At 35.5% G+C, this 17,170-nt stretch overlaps 5 protein-coding genes across 6 annotated transcripts; 2 read left to right on the top strand and 3 right to left on the bottom strand.

Annotated features, from left to right (window-relative positions):
- Window positions 1-1,896: 1,896 nt before the first annotated feature.
- Window positions 1,897-4,163, bottom strand: LOC145166245 (Plasma-membrane choline transporter family protein). Its single transcript, XM_079085186.1, has 3 exons — window positions 2,823-4,163; window positions 2,396-2,741; window positions 1,897-2,288 (listed from the first exon to the last, which is right to left on the bottom strand). Exons 1-3 carry the CDS (start codon window positions 3,884-3,886, stop codon window positions 2,022-2,024), a joined length of 1,677 nt encoding a protein of 558 aa, XP_078941312.1. The 5' UTR covers window positions 3,887-4,163; the 3' UTR covers window positions 1,897-2,021.
- Window positions 4,164-4,335: 172 nt separating this feature from the next.
- On the bottom strand, window positions 4,336-6,608 carry LOC145166244 (peptidyl-prolyl cis-trans isomerase CYP21-1-like). The gene is made up of 7 exons (XM_079085185.1): window positions 6,133-6,608; window positions 5,514-5,592; window positions 5,339-5,386; window positions 5,212-5,235; window positions 4,945-5,127; window positions 4,803-4,878; window positions 4,336-4,645 (listed from the first exon to the last, which is right to left on the bottom strand). Exons 1-7 carry the CDS (start codon window positions 6,265-6,267, stop codon window positions 4,462-4,464), a joined length of 729 nt encoding a protein of 242 aa, XP_078941311.1. The 5' UTR covers window positions 6,268-6,608; the 3' UTR covers window positions 4,336-4,461.
- Window positions 6,609-6,863: 255 nt separating this feature from the next.
- Window positions 6,864-10,043, top strand: LOC145166243 (uncharacterized). 2 transcript variants are annotated; one of them, XM_079085184.1, is made up of 3 exons: window positions 6,864-8,566; window positions 8,641-9,277; window positions 9,527-10,043. In XM_079085184.1, the coding sequence occupies exon 1, from the start codon at window positions 7,386-7,388 to the stop codon at window positions 8,394-8,396; it is 1,011 nt and encodes a 336-aa protein (XP_078941310.1). In that variant the 5' UTR covers window positions 6,864-7,385; the 3' UTR covers window positions 8,397-8,566; window positions 8,641-9,277; window positions 9,527-10,043. The 2 variants fall into 2 exon arrangements, with proteins under 2 accessions (XP_078941310.1, XP_078941309.1); XM_079085183.1 differs by having other exon boundaries at window positions 9,366-10,043.
- LOC145163857 (uncharacterized) lies at window positions 8,719-9,974 on the top strand. Its single transcript, XM_079082606.1, has 3 exons — window positions 8,719-8,771; window positions 8,838-9,284; window positions 9,527-9,974. Exons 1-3 carry the CDS (start codon window positions 8,719-8,721, stop codon window positions 9,972-9,974), a joined length of 948 nt encoding a protein of 315 aa, XP_078938732.1.
- A 3,026-nt stretch (window positions 10,044-13,069) lies between the features above and the next one.
- On the bottom strand, window positions 13,070-14,092 carry LOC145163856 (uncharacterized). The gene is made up of 2 exons (XM_079082605.1): window positions 13,519-14,092; window positions 13,070-13,449 (listed from the first exon to the last, which is right to left on the bottom strand). Exons 1-2 carry the CDS (start codon window positions 14,090-14,092, stop codon window positions 13,070-13,072), a joined length of 954 nt encoding a protein of 317 aa, XP_078938731.1.
- Between the last annotated feature and the right edge of the window lie 3,078 nt (window positions 14,093-17,170).

Raw genomic sequence — 17,170 nt, 5'->3', positions numbered from 1 at the left:
GTTACTTTGATCCAAAAAGGTTTGGACTAACACCAGAGGTCCACACTTTTTATTTTTTTTGCGAGTTTGGTCTAATTTACTATTAACTTTTTCATAATGACGATTTTGCCCTTACTTTTTTCTTTTTCATTTTTCTTATTATTTAAAGATTTTTTCAGATTAAAAGAAAAAAAAGAAAATTTTCCTTTTCTATTTAATTTATATAATTTTTATAACAGAAAAAATAGAAAATAAAAAAGAAAATCTCTCTCTCTCTCTCGTTGGTTGAAAAGAGATTAACGGGAGGAACCCCAATCAAAGAAGCTCAAGAAAAAATGCATCTTCTCAATCGGAAATTCACCATAATGCTCCTGCCCCAAATCCAACTTCATCTGTGAAATCCACCTTCAAGATCTGTGCATCGATTGCATTGATTGTGTCAACTGTGTCCGCCAGAAATCGCTCGTCCAGAATCCACCACGGTCGCCGTCGTCCTCTATCTCCTTTGCTCTGACGACGACTTCGCCTTTGCAAACCCTACATCGATGAACACGACAACAAAACTGACTCAGTTCGTCTCTCTTTATCAGTTATTCCTTCACCAGTCGCCCCTTTCTCAGATCTACGTCCCTCCCAAACGACGAGTTGAAGATCATAGCGGTGGTGGTTTCGAGTTGCTAGGTTTGCAGCGTATCGTTTCTTCTTCAGATCTCTGAGCAGACACATGCACTCAACGAAGGCGAAGAAGGTGAAGGCAGAGAAACCTTTTCTCTTTATGGGGGTCTGCCGACGACGACTTCCTCTCCTTTCTTCTCTGATGACAACCTTTGCAAAAACCTTAGTGCAACCCTTTCTCTATTGTGGCGTTTGTGTGTGTGTTTAATGCTTTTCAGATCTGTTGTGGTGTTTGAGTGTGTGTATGAGTTTAATCTCTCGTTGGTCTTGTTAGAGTTTGTGTGTGTATTTAATATGTGTGTGTGTGTTTGTGTGGAGATGATGGTTTTCGAGTCTGAAATAGTGAGAAAGAGTGAGGGGGACAACCAGTCTCCGACGAATTCCTTTGTGGTTTTACTCCTCGTCGACGACGACTAACAAATCAGAAGGATCAAGTTGTATCAGCAGTCGATCGTTGGGTGTTTGGCAGGTATCGATGAGCGGAAAGAAAGGAAAAATAAAAAGGATGAGGGTTGTGCCTTTTTCGGTGGCCTTCATCTCCGCTTTGGTCATCTACGGGGTTGTAGAGATCAAAGGGGATCACATAAATCGAAAGAGGGGTTTGGGGTTTGCTAATCGACAGTGAAGGGAAATTGCCTCCTCTTAGGTGACCGGAGACTCCATCTCCGATCGTAGGTTTCACCCGAGAGAGAGAGAGAGATTGATTGAATTTTTATTTTCTATTTTTTATGTTATAAAATTATATAAATTAAATAGAAAAAGAAAATTTTCTTTTTTATTTTTTCTTTTAATCAGAAAAAATCTTTAAATAATAAAAAAAATGAAAAACAAAAAATAAGGGCAAAATCGTCATTATGAAAAAGTTAATAGTAAATTAGACCAAACTCGCAAAAAAATGAAAAGTTTGGACCTCTGGTGCCAGTCCAAACCTTTTTGGACCAAAGTGACAATTTTTGACAAACCAGTGACCATTTGTGCAGTTTTGTCAATTGGAAATCCAATTCCATTTCTTGTCAACCAAACAACTATGAAATTGAGTTCTAATTTCTAACATATTTCAATTCTTTGACAGATTCCATTTCCTTCATAAACATTTTATAAACCTTGGTAAACATTTTACAAACCAAACGCAACCTAAGTAATTATAAAATTCAAAGGTGTTTCTCTTGCAAAACGATTACCATGAGCATATTTAGTTATATCCTACCACAAAAAAGATACGACATCCAAAAATGTACAAAATCCAACAAAATCCTCCGAGTAAGGATAACTAAACCAAAACTAATCCTCAAAGGAACAATGGTACAGAAGAGTAACATACAAAAAATAATCAAAGTTACATAAACACTTAACAAAATTTTCCAAAATCATACAAGAAGTGGAGTTGTAGCATTTAAATACGCCGGATTATGATTCCTATTAATCGGCAGATGAACATAAATCTCATGAACTTCCTGCTTACACACCTCCCCTTTATCTCTATCAATCGCATAGCATATATAAACCGTATCTATCACATTATCCAGCACATTCACCAAAAACCCAAGAACCACTATCAACACCACAAACGCCATTGCAGCTATAAAGTACGAATCTACCCCTAGCCCACTTGCCGCATTTAATATCACACAAACCTACATACCCAGTACACGTTTATAACCAAAAGGGGGGTAAATCTGTAAAACTGTAAAAACGGTAAATAAAAAACTGTATTAAATGATAAAGATTTTAGATTACTAACCACAATCGCATAGATTGCTGACAGAACAAAGATGATTGCAGCCAACAAACGAGTGGAAATAGTCTGTACGATAACAGCTGAGAGAAGATTGCGTCTTAGAAGTTCATATGTTAACCTAGCAGATGAACAATAAGCTTCACCGGTTATGGCGGAAAAATTTATGGTGAATTTGTTGAGAAATTCGAAGGCTGAAAGTAAGGCGTTGACAAAGCATCGTAGAATTAGGTTAACCATGCCACTGGCGTCTTCACTTGCTGCAGTATCAACAGCAGCTCGCACGATTCGAACAATACCGATTAATAATCCAGAGAAACATATTGTTCCGAATGATGGGCCAAATGCGTTTCTGAACAAGTATTGTAAGATATAATCAAGTTACGATCTTCACAGAAACTAAGAAAGTTGGAAAATTTTGGGGAAGAAATACCTCAGGGAGCTTCGTATGGGTTTTTTGGCCTTTGAATCGTCTTTTGAGAAGTACCACTGAGCGATGGTTCCGCTGATTACATAAACTTGTGCTTCCACCATTGCAGTTGCAGACCATAACATCGTAAGAATCGCCAATGCAAAGTAAGCTGGAACCCAGCTATCTTGTTTCCACACGCAAAAAACCTTCCCTTGTTTTTCCCTAGGAACAATTTCGCCGTTTAACCTTGCAAAGACCAAGAACACTACGATTGGGACATAGTAAACGAGCAACCCAAGGATCAATGCGGGAAGAACGAGGAACAGCCCTAAGTTATTGGACAAAGCGTCGGATGATACCCTGATTATGTTCACAGTCAACTCGATTCGACTCCAATTGACCACGAAGATCCACACAATCACCCCGATTATTAAAAGAACAAACACCAGCACTAGGATTCTGTAAGCTAAAGGGAAATCTTGGCTACAGGTGGGATTAATGGTACAGGTGATAAACCAATAGAAGTCTAGGAACACAGGGACTATTACGAAAAAGGGAAGTGAAACGTACACCAACTGTTTGGCGTAATGTTTGAGTGAAAAGAGTACAAACAAAGAGATGGGTATGCTTAAGATCAAAGTAATTACAAGTGTGAGTATCAAATTCTTCAAGATATAATCAGAACCAGACCGGAATAAATTAAGAAAGAAATCTCTATCCCCGATAACTGAGCTGCTACGGCGTTTTATGCAAGAATCGGAACTGATATCATAAGAAAAAGCAGAAACGGAGGAAGAATTAGGGTTTTTATTGATTGAAGCAAAGATACCGAAGGCGAAAGTGGAGATGACGAAAAGGAGGAAAAGGATGAGGAAAGTGATGTCTTTGATGGGGCGAGGGGATTGGTGGTTGTAAGTGATATTCGTCGGATAGTGAGATGACGACGATGGGTCCGATTCGGAGGGTGGTGGCGAATGGTGGAGCTGGTTGAATTCATCGATGTAGGAAGATAATAGAGGTTTAGATGGAGGGTCAGTGACTTCGGAGGACTTACCGGTGGCGGCGGAGTCGTCGGAGCTGGCCATGGCATCAATAAAATTAGAATATAAAATTTCTACTGACTGAAAGCTCTGTTGAAGTAGTCAATCTTGATGGACTGAATTCAAAAAGTTTCCAAAACACAAAAAGCAAATCGAATGTTAATGAAACTGAAACTGATGTTGTTGATTAGGGTTTGTGATGAAGAAAGATATGCTTTGCATGTTGACCACATGGATCACATGTAGATGCGTCCGATTGGATCTTGTTTATATACTCTTGTCCTCTCAATTTGACGTTTGACCCACCAACATACAGATTTGTATCAAATATTTTAAATAATAAATATATTCGAAACTTGATCACATCTATTGTACGTTTGGTTTTAATTTGGTGGTACCATAAAAGATGTTTACTTAAATAGTTAAATAAAGTCTTTTTTTTATCAAGCACATGAAAATGGCAAAAACATGAAAAATTCAAAAAAGCATGAAAATTAGAAAAATAAAAAATATCAAGCTTTTTCTCAAAGTAAAATAGGTACAAATAAATGTATTATCAAACTAGCGAAAATCCCAAAGTATAATACTCAAACTGTAAAATCTAGCTAATTGTATCGATGCTATGATTCAGCCGTTGTGGTTTGTAATACAACATCCCACTCTGTCTTTGGGATTTCGCCTGAATCCGCAATAACCACTTTTTTTCTTGGTTTCCCACTGTAAGTACCTGCTCCCCCTTCGATTGCATACACTGTATCCATCCCTTCGATAACTTTTCCAAACACAACATGTTCCCCATCCAACCTGTAAATTGTAAATTCCACACAAGACAGGACATGACATGACATAACAGACTGTATTATGTTTGGATACATGGAACTGAGACCAATGATAATAGGACAAAAATTTGCATTTTTTGTCTTACTGTCACTGTGACTGATGTCAATAAGACAGAACTTACCAGTAGGCCTTAACGGTAGTGATAAAGAATTGTGCACCGTTAGAATCTGGTCCAGAATTGACCATGGCAATCATACCTGCAAGAATCTTATAGTTTTAGAAGAAAATACTTTAGAAGAAAATAATTATGTAATAAAAAAAACCTGGTTGTGAGTGCTTGATTTTAAAATTTTCATCACGAAAGACTCCACCATAGATAGATTCGTTTCCTCTCCCATTGCCATAAACAGTATCTCCACCTTGGATCATGAACCCAGGTATAATACGATGAAAAGGTATTCCTTTATAGTGGAGCGGTTTTCCACTTTTACCCTTGCCAAATTCCCCTAATTGCAAAAGAAATTTGGATTTAGCAACATATGAACTGAAATTTCTAGTTTACATTTTATACTAGTGGGAACAACAGTTACCTGTGCATAGAGCGCGGAAATTTTCTGCATAAAAGAAAAACAATCAAGTATTTGTTAATTAGATAAAGATCAAGTAATAAATACATTTAGTCCCCTGTTTAATAATTAAAAAATATTGAAAGCTTACCAACAGTTTTTGGTACAACTTCGCCATACAACCCTATGACAATTCTTCCTGTAGTTATAAGGTAAACTGGGTAAGTTGGTGATAAATATTACATGAAAAAAATTAAATTCATAACATTTGTCAAGAACCTAATGTGCAGTTGACATTTGTATATTAATCACAATGAAAATCATACCTAATCGTTGCTTATCAATATCAACATCCAGAAATGTTCTGTGGGTAATTTCATGGACCTCTTCCACTGTATCTTCCTCCTAAACACAAACCAGGTTATGTCCAACAGATTAGAAGAAAATCAGGTGTTAATCACATTGGATTTTGATAGTATTCATAAACAAGGTAAACATTTAATCATACTATCCACTAAAGAGTAACAAAACTAAGGACACATTTGTGCATTGGCTGCCAAAACCATGATTATCAATCCTCTAAAGTTTAGTAAAAAAAAGACCTATGAACCCTTTGTTTTATCTACTAAAAAGAAATCCAAGATTTACCAATTACCCTAATCACAAATCCCCCAACTCTGTTAATCTCTGCCCTAAATCCTAATTCATATCAGTGGCCAGCATCAATCACATTAGATAGTAAGAAGACCTCACGTATTTAGTTCATAGTTAATAGTTAACTCACAAACTGTATCATTACAACTGCACCTAAATCTTTTCTAAGATCCTTAAACAAAATGCTGCTTCATCTAAGTCGAGATGTCAGAATAAACCCTTTGAATCCATTTTAAATTTATTAATAGATCCAAATCCAATTCAATTCTAACAAATGCCAGTGAGCATTACCTGTTGAGAGAACGATGAGAAAGCGAGGAAGACGAAAATTAAACCGATCAATAAGATAACAAAGGACCGCGGCCGAAGTAGATTCGAGATCTCTCGACCCATCCCTGATTCAGATTCTTCTTCTTTCTCATACATTCAACCAATCCCCAAAATAAAACGAAATACTAATTAGCAATGTCTAAAAGACTTTTTCGAGAATCACAAAACCCCCCCACCAACAAACTTCAAAGAAGATCAGAAACTACCACCACTGTCAGTGGTATCGACTCTTGTTCGGCTATTGAATTGAAGCGATGTGTTGATTCTTCGGTCCTTAAATCCTCCGATTCATTCGCTGATTACCAGATCTAAGGAATTTGATGTATCTGTTGTCCCTTTCGTGAATTAATTGGTAATATTGATCGTATACACTGGAAATTTCACACGCCAGGTGTTTGAAGAATTGTCCTAGTTGACTATTTGACACCAAGTCAATCGCGTTATATGGTCATGGGCTTAATCAGGAAATCCAAGAGTATTGAGTTATTATTATTATAGAAAGTAATTTTAAATAGAGAAAATACAAAAATAGTCAATTATCCTAATCACTTTGCGAAAAATAACCAAAAAAAATCGAAATTGCAAAAATGGCTACGAAAATCGCAGATGGGAATGGTCCATCTGCGATTTGCACATTCCATCTGCGAATGTACAAGTGGCTAAAGCACAAGTGTGCTTTAGCACTTGTGCTTTAGCCACTTGTAAATTCGCAGGTGGATTGAATTTTTTAATTTTTTTTTTCTATATATATAGGGATTTTCAGGCGCAGATGGATTGATGGACATAGTCCATCTGCGATTTTCTCTGTATGCCATCTGCGATTTTATGTTTTTTTTAAATTTTTTTTTTTTAATTTGACTATGAAATCAAATGGTTTGACTACGAAATAATGTTACTATATATAAACTTTTGTAGAAAATTATCATTTTAGTTGTTATTTGTTTAGGAAATTTCTCTAAAATCTCTATAAAAAAATGATTGAATATTTTGTTTGTCTTGTAACCGGTGGGAGATGACAAGTTATTGAAACAAATCTGGAATGCGTATGTCCACAGGGAGGTATTTCTGAATTCGCTTTGATATTTTCTGAGTATATTAGTTATAGTGATTTTGTATCTTTGGTGAGAAGCAAAATTGGTTTGTTAGACAAATATAGAATTAGTCTTCGTTTCCATCATCCTGAATTGAATTATTATATAGCTATAGTTGAAGACATGGATGTTAGAATGTTGATAAATGTAATCAAATGTAGTGGAGGAAGGGCTGTCAAAGTGTTTGTGGTGGTTGATGAAGGAGATGAGGTTAATGAGGCTGGTCACAGTGGAAATCAGCCGGTTGGTAATTTATGCAGCTATAAAGGGAGCAACGATCCGATAGGTACTTTCAATACTCCTAGTGTACCTCAGTTTCACAGTGTTGCTGAAAATGTTAATGTTAGTTATTCACCTATTAACTATGTGGATCCTGAGAATTACAAGTATGTTGGTGATGATGATGTTGGTACATATCTTAATGATGTGGGTGGTCGTTGTGATGATGTTGTCGAACAAGAAGTTAAAGTTATGAATAGGCGTGTAGTAGATAAAAGTAAAAAGAAAAAAAATTCGAGTCAAAAAAATGAAAAAAAGCATGTTTACGGGGATTATGTTGATGTTGCTGATGTACGTTTAGATATAACCGACCTACAAAGCAATTCAGATAGAGATGAGTTGGGTGATGAAGTTAAAGCTAAGTTTCCCGATAACCTTTTTTACGGTATGCCCCCTGTACCAGCATGTCCAGTTGATATTAATGAAGATATCCCAACACAGATGGTAGACATGAATCTTCAAAAGATTGAATGTGAGAGTATATTTAAGAACAAAGAACTTTTAAAGCGGTGTATTGGTAAAAAATGTCTTCGAGAAGGTTTTCAGACGAGGACAAGTAGATCCACCAAATCAAGGTATGAAGCTGTGTGTGTTTCGAAAAATTGTTCTTGGTTACTAAGAGCAAAAGCAATTAAAAATTCTGATGGACTTTTCCAAGTGAATAAATTTGTTGATGTACACACATGTTCTTCAACAATTTTGCAACCTAATCATCGACAAGCAAACAAATATGTTTTGGGTGAATATCTTGCTGGTGTTTTGGCTGAAGACTATAGTAGAGTTTATCGGGGAAAAGATATTATTAATGATATGAATGCTCAATTGAATATCAATATCTCATACCATCAGGCATGACGTGCGAAACAATATGCATTGTTGTTGTTAAGGGGTACGAAAGAGGATTCTTTTACCAAACTTCCGGATTATTGTCACAATTTGGTCAAACATAATCCGGTACGGTGACACATATTAAAACAGATGGTGATGATCGCTTTGAGTTTTTGTACGTCACACTCGGTTGCTCGGTTAGTATTATAATATTTTATTATTTTTTTCATTTTATTTTGGTGTATTTGAATAGATATACAATGTATTGTAGGTACGCGCTTTTGTCAAATTTTGTAAACCGACCCTAGTAGTAGATGGAGCCCACCTAAAGGGCGAGTTTAAAGGTACCATGTTACTTGCAGTTACTAAGGACGGACAAAACCAAATATTACCGGTTGCATGGTATATGCAAAAATGAGTGTACCGATTCTTGGACATGTTTTTTTCAAAAACTACGTGATTGCATAGGAAATATGCAGGAGATACAATTATATCTGATAGGTCTCCATCTATAGCAACATCCGTTGCCAACATTTTTCCTCATGCTCATCATGGAATATGTGGTGTCCATTTGTATTTCAACATAGTATCTAGATTCGGGAAGAGTAACACAGTTAAAGGAATATTTTGGGAGGCTTGTAGGGCATACACAGTTGATGCTTTTGACGCTGCCATGGATGTTATGAAAAAGACAAAAGAACCACTATGGGAGTACTTAAAAAGTATAAATCCAGAAACTTGGTCAATGGCACATTTTAAAGGGAACCGATACAATCTTATGTCGTCCAACAATGCAGAGTCTATAAATGCATTATCTAGACACGCACGTAAGGTGCCGATACTTATGTTGATCGATTTTTTTCGTGCAACAATGCAACAATGGTGGTTTCAAAGACGTAACTTTGCAGGTATTAAGTTAATTTTTAATATTAATGTTTTATTAATTTAATGTTATTGATCTTAACTTCTTCATTTTGCCTGTTTTTTTAACGGAAGCAACAACAATACTTACCCCTTGGGCCAATGAAATTGTAAAAGAAAACAAAAAAAACTTTTACTAAGTGGGATGTTCGCATGATCTTAAATACGAAATGCGAGGTCAAAAAGGGGGCACAAAATGTGATTGTTGATTTCCAACATATGACATGTACATGTAGGCATTGGCAACTTGATGAGATACCTTGTGGTCATGTCATAAGATGTTTAACAGTGAACAATTACCAAGACTGCTCAAGGTATGCATTAAATGCTTACTTTACCGAAACACCGAGGAAAACGTATGAGGAATCAATAAATCCTTTGCCAAAGCCATCCGAATGGGATATCCCCGATGATTTAATGATTGTTAAGCCATCTATAATGGATAAACGTCAGCCAGGCAGGCCAAGAAACACAGACCACATTCCATCCCAAGGCGAGGGTCCAATTAGAAAAGAGTGTTCTACATGTGGTCAACTAGGACACACGAGAAACAATTGTACTGGAAGGGCGTCCGGTAGTGGAGCACGTCGCACAATTTCTACTGCAGAAATGACATTTAATATTGGTGGTTCAGCGAGTTGCTCACAAACCTATGACGTTGATTTTGATATAAAACAACCTTGAAATGAAGAGTTGTTAACTTATTATGTATTGTAATTTTTTTATTAAATCTTACAAGACATTGCTATGCTTTCATATTTTAGTTTAGTTTGTAGATTATAACAATTAATGAAGCTTTTATATTATAAAATTTAGTTTGCAGATTATAACAATTACAACATGTTATTTAAAAAAACAACAAACGATCCTTTTGCAACCTAATCTGTATCATGATAATATTACAACAATTTTGTAACTAATTTTTAAACTCAGGGAACTGCAATGGGTACTTCTCTTTCTCCATTGTTATATAGTCATCCCTAATTCTCATTTTGTCTTCCAAACGATCCTTTTGCACCATAATGTGTATCAACTGCTCGTCCTTCTCAACAAGCCATTTTTCAGTCGTTTTGATTGCCTTCTTAGTCTTTTTTATCCAATCTTCATGCTCTTTGATTTTGTTTTTATTGAGGTCTATCCATTCTTGAGCTTGTTTGCATTCCGATGCAATATCACTACCACGTTGAGTGAGAAGTCGGGATGACTCTTTGTCCTCTTCTTGTTGTTCTTCAGCCTTCTTTAATTCTTCAAAATTTTCATCTGACATATATGGCCCGGCTGAAGAGGGTGTAAAAAAGGGTTGACTGAATCACAGTAGTAACAATCTACTTCGTTGCATGAGAAAACTTCGAATTTGTGTGAGGAACTCATAATAAAGTCGACATTATAATAAACTTGTGCTATAAGTGGTATTTATACATACTAGTCTAAATGCTACCATTTCGTAGTCAGAGTTCTAATTCATAGTCCAACTTTGAAATGACTAGACATTAATGACAAGTCACTGCAGTAACCTGCAAATCGTAGTCAAACTCTTAAGTGACAAGACATAAATGACTGTTTGACATGATAAGTCACTGCAGAAAGCTGCAAATCGTAGTCCAAATGCAACCATTTCATAATCAAAGTTGTAATTCATAGTCCTGTATTTATTAATATAAATAGATGTTTAAGATCTAAAAACCAAACACCCAAATCACCTAAACGAAATGAACTCCCATATTTAGAAATGTCGTCGAATGCAGCAAGTTCTTCGAATGAAGTACCTGGTTCCAATTATGAAAGGCCATGACGACAAACGAGGTGTTGGTTCTTACACGATGTTGGCTAAGTGTTAAGGATGGTGTATCGTTACTTGCTCCCCCGCATTGCCTAGTAGGTGATGAATGGACTCGCATAACAGCTTTGTTCAACCATGAGATGGGAGAAGGACAACAACGAGAACAATCAGATGTTGTTACTAAATGGATGGATGTAAAGGAAGAAGTGACATGGTTCAATCGAGCGTGTAATTATGCGAAAAGTACCAAACTTCGTTGTCGGGACGAAGAAGAGTTCTTGGAAGTTGTTACAAATTTTTACATCTGTGAGCGTGACGGAAGAGACTTCGAATATGAGGAAGTTTGGAAGGTTGTAAAAAATAATCAGTATTTCATGTAGACCGCTCTAATTTCCGTTAATAATAACCCATGGACTTGTTTTTTATTTTAATGCTTTGTTTGTAGTATGTCGTTGTTTTTCATGTAATTATTGTAATGTTTGTAATGGTTCATGGAATTCTTGTTAGTAATGTATTCTAATGTATTGTGAAAACTAATGCAATGGGCATTTATTAATTAAAATTAAACATAGAAGATGCATCGAATACATACGGAATACATGAAAATTACCTAGTACTCACCTAATAAACTGAAATAGATTTTAAATAAACGGGATATATTTCAAAATATTCCAAGGGGCTTCAAACTGGAATTCCAACCCGTCACTTAATGACTTGTATTCCTCATTAGCAGCTTCCAAGATGACATCTTCAGTAGCAATTAAACGGGTGTTGTCAATTTTGGTATAAACATCGTTGAATAATAGAACTTCGGTTTTCATTTCATACCATCTTGCTAAGATGTCTAGTTCGTCACGATCGTTTCTTGTAGTCATTCGGTTTTCAGCGTTGAAAATATTGGTTAAACGACTCCAAAACATTGGATCGTTCAACTTGGTTGTATCGTACACATGAATATAAGCACGTGTAAGAACCAAGAACTCGTCATTGCTCCATGGTATATAACTCATTTTGATTGAAACAAAGAGAGTAAAATCTCAAAAATAATATATGAACAGCTGTATTGGTTGTTTAGTAAACTATTTATTTAACTTAATGTCAATTTATAGTAGTTTATACACAATATCGCAGTCCAATCTTCTAATATGTCTGCAATTCATAGTCAAACTTAACTGACGAACGCAGTGTACTAAGTGAGAACACAACAGATCACTGTTGGAGTTGACAAGTCATTCCGTCGAATGACAACACAATACACTGCTACTTGAGTTGACAAGCCATTGCACCGGAAAAATAAGGAGTCGCTATAAATAGTTGTTAATATCCATTTTAATTGTATCGTATTACTTCCCCCCTTGAAATTATGGACTCACCTGTACCACATATATGGAGGAATGAAGAGGAGGTCGCTTTGGTTCAAGCTTGGATTGTAACTGTAGAGGAGAATTTTCCACCGGGTCCCCCACAAGTTCGCGCTGGATCATTTTGGTCTCGTGTCTGTCATTTGTTTCACCATTTAATGGGGCGTACTCAATATCGAAGAACAAGAGATGTCAAAGCAAAGTTTCTGGATTTGAAAATAAAGGTGAAACAATTTCAACGTATTTATAACGAGTTGGATAATGAACATGCAAATACAGATGAAGACATTCTGCGACAGGTGGCTTTGGAACTATACCGTTTTGAATATGATGGTAGCGAGTTTACCCATGCAGATGCATGGAATCTTTTAAAGAATGTCCCTCAGTTTTAATATGCATGTTGGTTAAGTTAATTGTTTTTCGTTAGTTAAGTTGCTTGTTGTTGTATGTGTGTTTTGTGACTATTTAATAAATGTCCCTTACTTTTAATGTATGTTGTTTCCTCAATCGCAATTAAAAAAGAATTAACAAAAAATGTACATAAATAACTAATACATAATACGACATAAAATAAAAACGGGGTACATGAATAACTAATACATAATACGACATAAAATAAAATCGGGGTACATGAATAACTACTTCATTGAGGGAGGTAACAGGACCACCGTTTCATTTGGGATTTCCCAGAGCACATGTGATGGTATAGTATTCACCAACTCAGATCCATATGCAAGTCGATACACGAAATTAGTGAACTTGTAATCAACCATTTCGTGAATGGCTTCAGACGTACGGGTTCTTAGACATGCTATAGCGTGGCCACATGGTATACCGCTTTTTTGCCATTTCCCACAACTACATACCCTTCGTTCAAGTTGTACGTTGCTGGTGGCAAAATTGTCATCGACTTCAAATGTATCCCCATACAAACGTCTTGCCATCCAATTATAAGACTTGTTGACACATTTTTGAACCTTACTCTCAACATAAGGGGTCAACCCACCAGACAACCTCCCTGGAAAATTTGATAATTTTAGAAAAATAATAACACAAGAAAAAAACTAAATATAACAATCTCCCTTACCCGCCACTTCAGCCCGTTCACCATACTTTGATTGTATCGACGTATTGATTAACTCAATTATCGTTGTTATAGGAAACTCACGTGTGGATATAAATTGCAACATTTCAGGGACGTTAATCGATTTAACATTGTAACGTACTTTTGGGAAAAATGCTCGTGTCCATTTTGAAATTGCTATATCGTCAAGCCAGTAAATTGGACTCCTAAGCAAGGTGCAGAAAGGTGGTTTCCTACATGAACTTTGCAACCTTTCCAGACGCAAGTAAAAATCATGAACACTATATGCATTGCATGACTTCCAAAACAACGATTCGACTTCCGTATCGTTATGTCCGACAGACTCACGTATTTTTCGAGCTATATCTCTAGGACAATATCCATGATACGAATCCGGGTAGGCACTCTGAACACCAAAGTCTATTTTATCACATAGGTTGCTTATGAAACCAACCTCTGTATCCTCACCTAAACAATCTTTTAACCTCATCATGAACCATCTCCATGATTCTTCACACTCTAAGGTTCCCAAACCAATTGCTAAGAGTAGGGGTTCATGATTTCCATCCAAAGCCATTGCGAAGTACATTGTTGTCAGATAGCTCCCAAGAAGGGGTAAATAACCCACATATATCAACGGTATCATGCACCTAAGGAAGGTACGAATCTGCATAAAAAAAACAAACATAAATTAGTGATAAGTAAAGACTACACGAGATACATTAGCAAGAAATCTTAATTAAGTCAATAAAACTAATATGTTATACCATGCAACCTAAAGCCATAAAACAGAATTGAAAGCAGTTGGTATTCGTTTTCTTGATGGTTGTGAAGGTATTAGGATTTGTTCTTTGTAGATTATGCAGGAATATTGGTAGCTGAGTAAAGCTTCTTTCGGTGTAAGTACTCATTTTCACAAGCAATGAAAGTGTATTATAATCATCACACAAATACAATTTTAATTATATACAAACTGGTGTTTCTCTATAGTTCATATTTCATAGTTCAACTTTTTAAATTCGTAGTCAAACCGGTTCATTTCATAGTCTAACATCACTGACCGACAAGACAAGACAATGTACTTGTATGCAGTTCATAAATCAACTTTTTTAAATTCGTAGTCAAACCAGTTCATTTCATAGTCAAACATCACTGGCCGACAAGACAAGACAATGTACTTGTATGCAGTTCATAGTTCAACTTTTTAAATTCGTAGTCAAACCAGTTCATTTCATAGTCAAAGATACTTGTTTGTAATAAAATTTCTTCTATAAATGGGTGTAATGTAACTCCATTAAATTTATATGTGAAATTAATTCATATTAGATAGACTAAAAAAGGCGAATGGCATACTGTAATTGCGGAGGTTAAAATATCATTAGGATTTCGGGTACAACTAAAAACCCAGGAAGATTGTTTTACGCTTGCCCATATATGGTATCATGTTCTTAACCTCATTCATATTTACACTCTAATAATTATATAGCAACAATTCTTATTGTCAATGTTTAAATTTACAGGGACCAAAATGCGGGTTTATCAGTTGGGTTGATGAAGAGAAGGACCAATCATCTATCATAATAGCTAAAATAGCTAACAATAACAAGCTCTTTCAATCAGAAAATAAGCAGTTAAATATAGCCTTGGTTTGTAGTTGGGTGTTGTTTTTGGCAATTATTATTTACAAGTTGTAAGCTTTTTAGTATTGTTTTGATAGTTTTTAGGTTGTTACATCAATAAATTGTTGTATTTGTTGTTATGTTTAGAGCATTGTACTTGTTACTTTAAAACAAATGGTGGTGTCGTTATTATGTTGTAAGTATTTAAGTTATTACTAGGTCATTAAATCCAACATACAATTACATATATAAATATAAGATCCAACTACATAGGACCAAGACTCGACCCCCAATAAATTTTTGTCATCCGTTGGCGAAACTCTAAAGCTGCGTTCCTTGGGTCAATAAGTTCACGTATTGGTTGGCCTGAAACTAATTGTTCCATAAACATACAAACAAAAACACTGCAATCTCCCAAATGGCTACTTTGTTGGGGAACATTTGTTTCGAATATGAATTGCATATTCAATGGAATCCTTGGGATGTTCCTCCGGGCCCAATAGTTAATCTTGTCTAAATAATCTGCCACCCGAGCCTCAAATTTGGTAAAGGTTCCATCAGAGTTGAATTTTTCATAAGCCACTCTACCGAGACTGTCATAAATATGGACTTCCATATTCGCCAATCGTAGTTCCCCAAATAACCAGTGATTAGGGGCTGAATGAATCGGTAATAGGACCTGTATAAGGATAAAAAAGAAATAAATTTTGTTTAGAAATAAGAATACCAAAACATAACGACAATAACAATAATATTTTCAAAAAATAAAATTTAGTTTACCGTATCGACATCCCACCAAGCAACCATGAAGTTGGGGTATTTAGCAATACCAGCCATAAACGCCCTCCAATCCTGCCCTTCCTCCAGAGCATGGCAAACAAAAAAATTTGGCGGCATTATTGTATGTCGGTCGCTATCAAAACGTCTCTCCATCAGTAGTCTATACCAAAGGGTGATATGCTGCACAAAATTATGATACTTTTGTTAATAACTAAAAAAGAAAATACTTTAAAAAAAATAAATTAAGTATTATTTTACCGCTGCCTCCAACCATCCGTCGTGTGTATGCCCAAACAAGGCGCTCCAAAATTCTCTATCTAACACCAAATTAAACAAACGATGTTGCACGTCATATGAATGAAATAAATAATTCTTGATCACAACCTCACCGCCTGCTACGTAAGGTTGCAGGCGCAACACGGAGAAGTCGTGAGCAACAGCAAATGCTGGAGGAGGAACGGGGCTTGTTGATTTCATATCAACCTTCATTTTTGCTCTTCTTTTTTGCTTCGGTGTTGTGTGCAGCTAAAACAATATTGAAATGTTTACATCTCTATCTTTCAAATAATTCACATAAAAAAAATTCTATTATTACCATATAAGTTTTTAAATTAAACGAATACCTCGGTGTACGGAGGGCACAAATACTTTGATGGATTTCGATCCCTCGGTTTATCGGGTGTAGCCATCAAAACCATAAGCATCATAATAATTTACATTTCCTGTAATTTGTATTTCATCTTCCTCCGACACCTAAATTAATAAGCAAAAATCTCTAATTAAAACATGTTTCAATCTACTAAATGAAAATTAAAATAAATGTAAGTATAACAACCTCTTTAGCTTCATTATCATTTACATCAAACACATCATCATCAAATTTGTTCCTACTACAACCCGCATTCTCATTCCTCTCCTCCAACTCCTACATTAAAATTAACACATTATAGTTATTAACGAAAGAAACATTAAAAATAAATTATTAAAATCGTAAATGTAATATCTATAATAACCTTGTCGTCTTCAATAACACCAAAAATATTTTCATTTGTATTATTTTTATTCATCACTTCATCTTCTACAACCTAAATTTGCAAATATAAAATATGAACACAAATATTAATATATGTTAATAAATTAAAAAAAATAATGTAGCGTGTAACTAACCCGTTCATCAAATTTTGTTTGGAATACTGCAGGCTCATCAAAACTGATGTTATTCCATAGATCTTTCATTATTCACTTCTTCAACAAAC

Source organism: Lactuca virosa, chromosome 3 (genome assembly GCF_052849685.1).
Source record: "Lactuca virosa cultivar CGN04683 chromosome 3, Lactuca_virosa_CGN04683_v6, whole genome shotgun sequence".
Classification (NCBI taxonomy): Eukaryota; Viridiplantae; Streptophyta; class Magnoliopsida; order Asterales; family Asteraceae; genus Lactuca; species Lactuca virosa.
Note: the sequence above shows the minus strand (reverse complement) of the source record. Positions and strands in the feature narration are given on the sequence as shown.

What these genes read in the sequence shown, in the direction of transcription:
- LOC145166243 (XM_079085184.1), top strand. Translation starts at nt 7,386, where the DNA reads ATGGATGTTAGAATGTTGATAAATGTAATCAAATGTAGTGGAGGAAGG.
- LOC145166244 (XM_079085185.1), bottom strand. Translation starts at nt 6,267, where the DNA reads ATGTATGAGAAAGAAGAAGAATCTGAATCAGGGATGGGTCGAGAGATC. An exon ending in AGTTGTACCAAAAACTGTTG is followed by an intron (nt 5,236 to 5,338) that starts GTAAGCTTTCAA and finishes TCTTTTATGCAG; the next exon opens with AAAATTTCCGCGCTCTATGC. An exon ending in ACTACCGTTAAGGCCTACTG is followed by an intron (nt 4,646 to 4,802) that starts GTAAGTTCTGTC and finishes TACAATTTACAG; the next exon opens with GTTGGATGGGGAACATGTTG.
- LOC145166245 (XM_079085186.1), bottom strand. Translation starts at nt 3,886, where the DNA reads ATGGCCAGCTCCGACGACTCCGCCGCCACCGGTAAGTCCTCCGAAGTC. An exon ending in CCCATACGAAGCTCCCTGAG is followed by an intron (nt 2,742 to 2,822) that starts GTATTTCTTCCC and finishes ATACTTGTTCAG; the next exon opens with AAACGCATTTGGCCCATCAT. An exon ending in CAGCAATCTATGCGATTGTG is followed by an intron (nt 2,289 to 2,395) that starts GTTAGTAATCTA and finishes CTGGGTATGTAG; the next exon opens with GTTTGTGTGATATTAAATGC.
- LOC145163857 (XM_079082606.1), top strand. Translation starts at nt 8,719, where the DNA reads ATGTTACTTGCAGTTACTAAGGACGGACAAAACCAAATATTACCGGTT. An exon ending in CAAATATTACCGGTTGCATG is followed by an intron (nt 8,772 to 8,837) that starts GTATATGCAAAA and finishes GTGATTGCATAG; the next exon opens with GAAATATGCAGGAGATACAA. An exon ending in CGTAACTTTGCAGGTATTAA is followed by an intron (nt 9,285 to 9,526) that starts GTTAATTTTTAA and finishes ATGTACATGTAG; the next exon opens with GCATTGGCAACTTGATGAGA.
- LOC145163856 (XM_079082605.1), bottom strand. Translation starts at nt 14,092, where the DNA reads ATGGCTTTGGATGGAAATCATGAACCCCTACTCTTAGCAATTGGTTTG. An exon ending in TGAACGGGCTGAAGTGGCGG is followed by an intron (nt 13,450 to 13,518) that starts GTAAGGGAGATT and finishes CAAATTTTCCAG; the next exon opens with GGAGGTTGTCTGGTGGGTTG.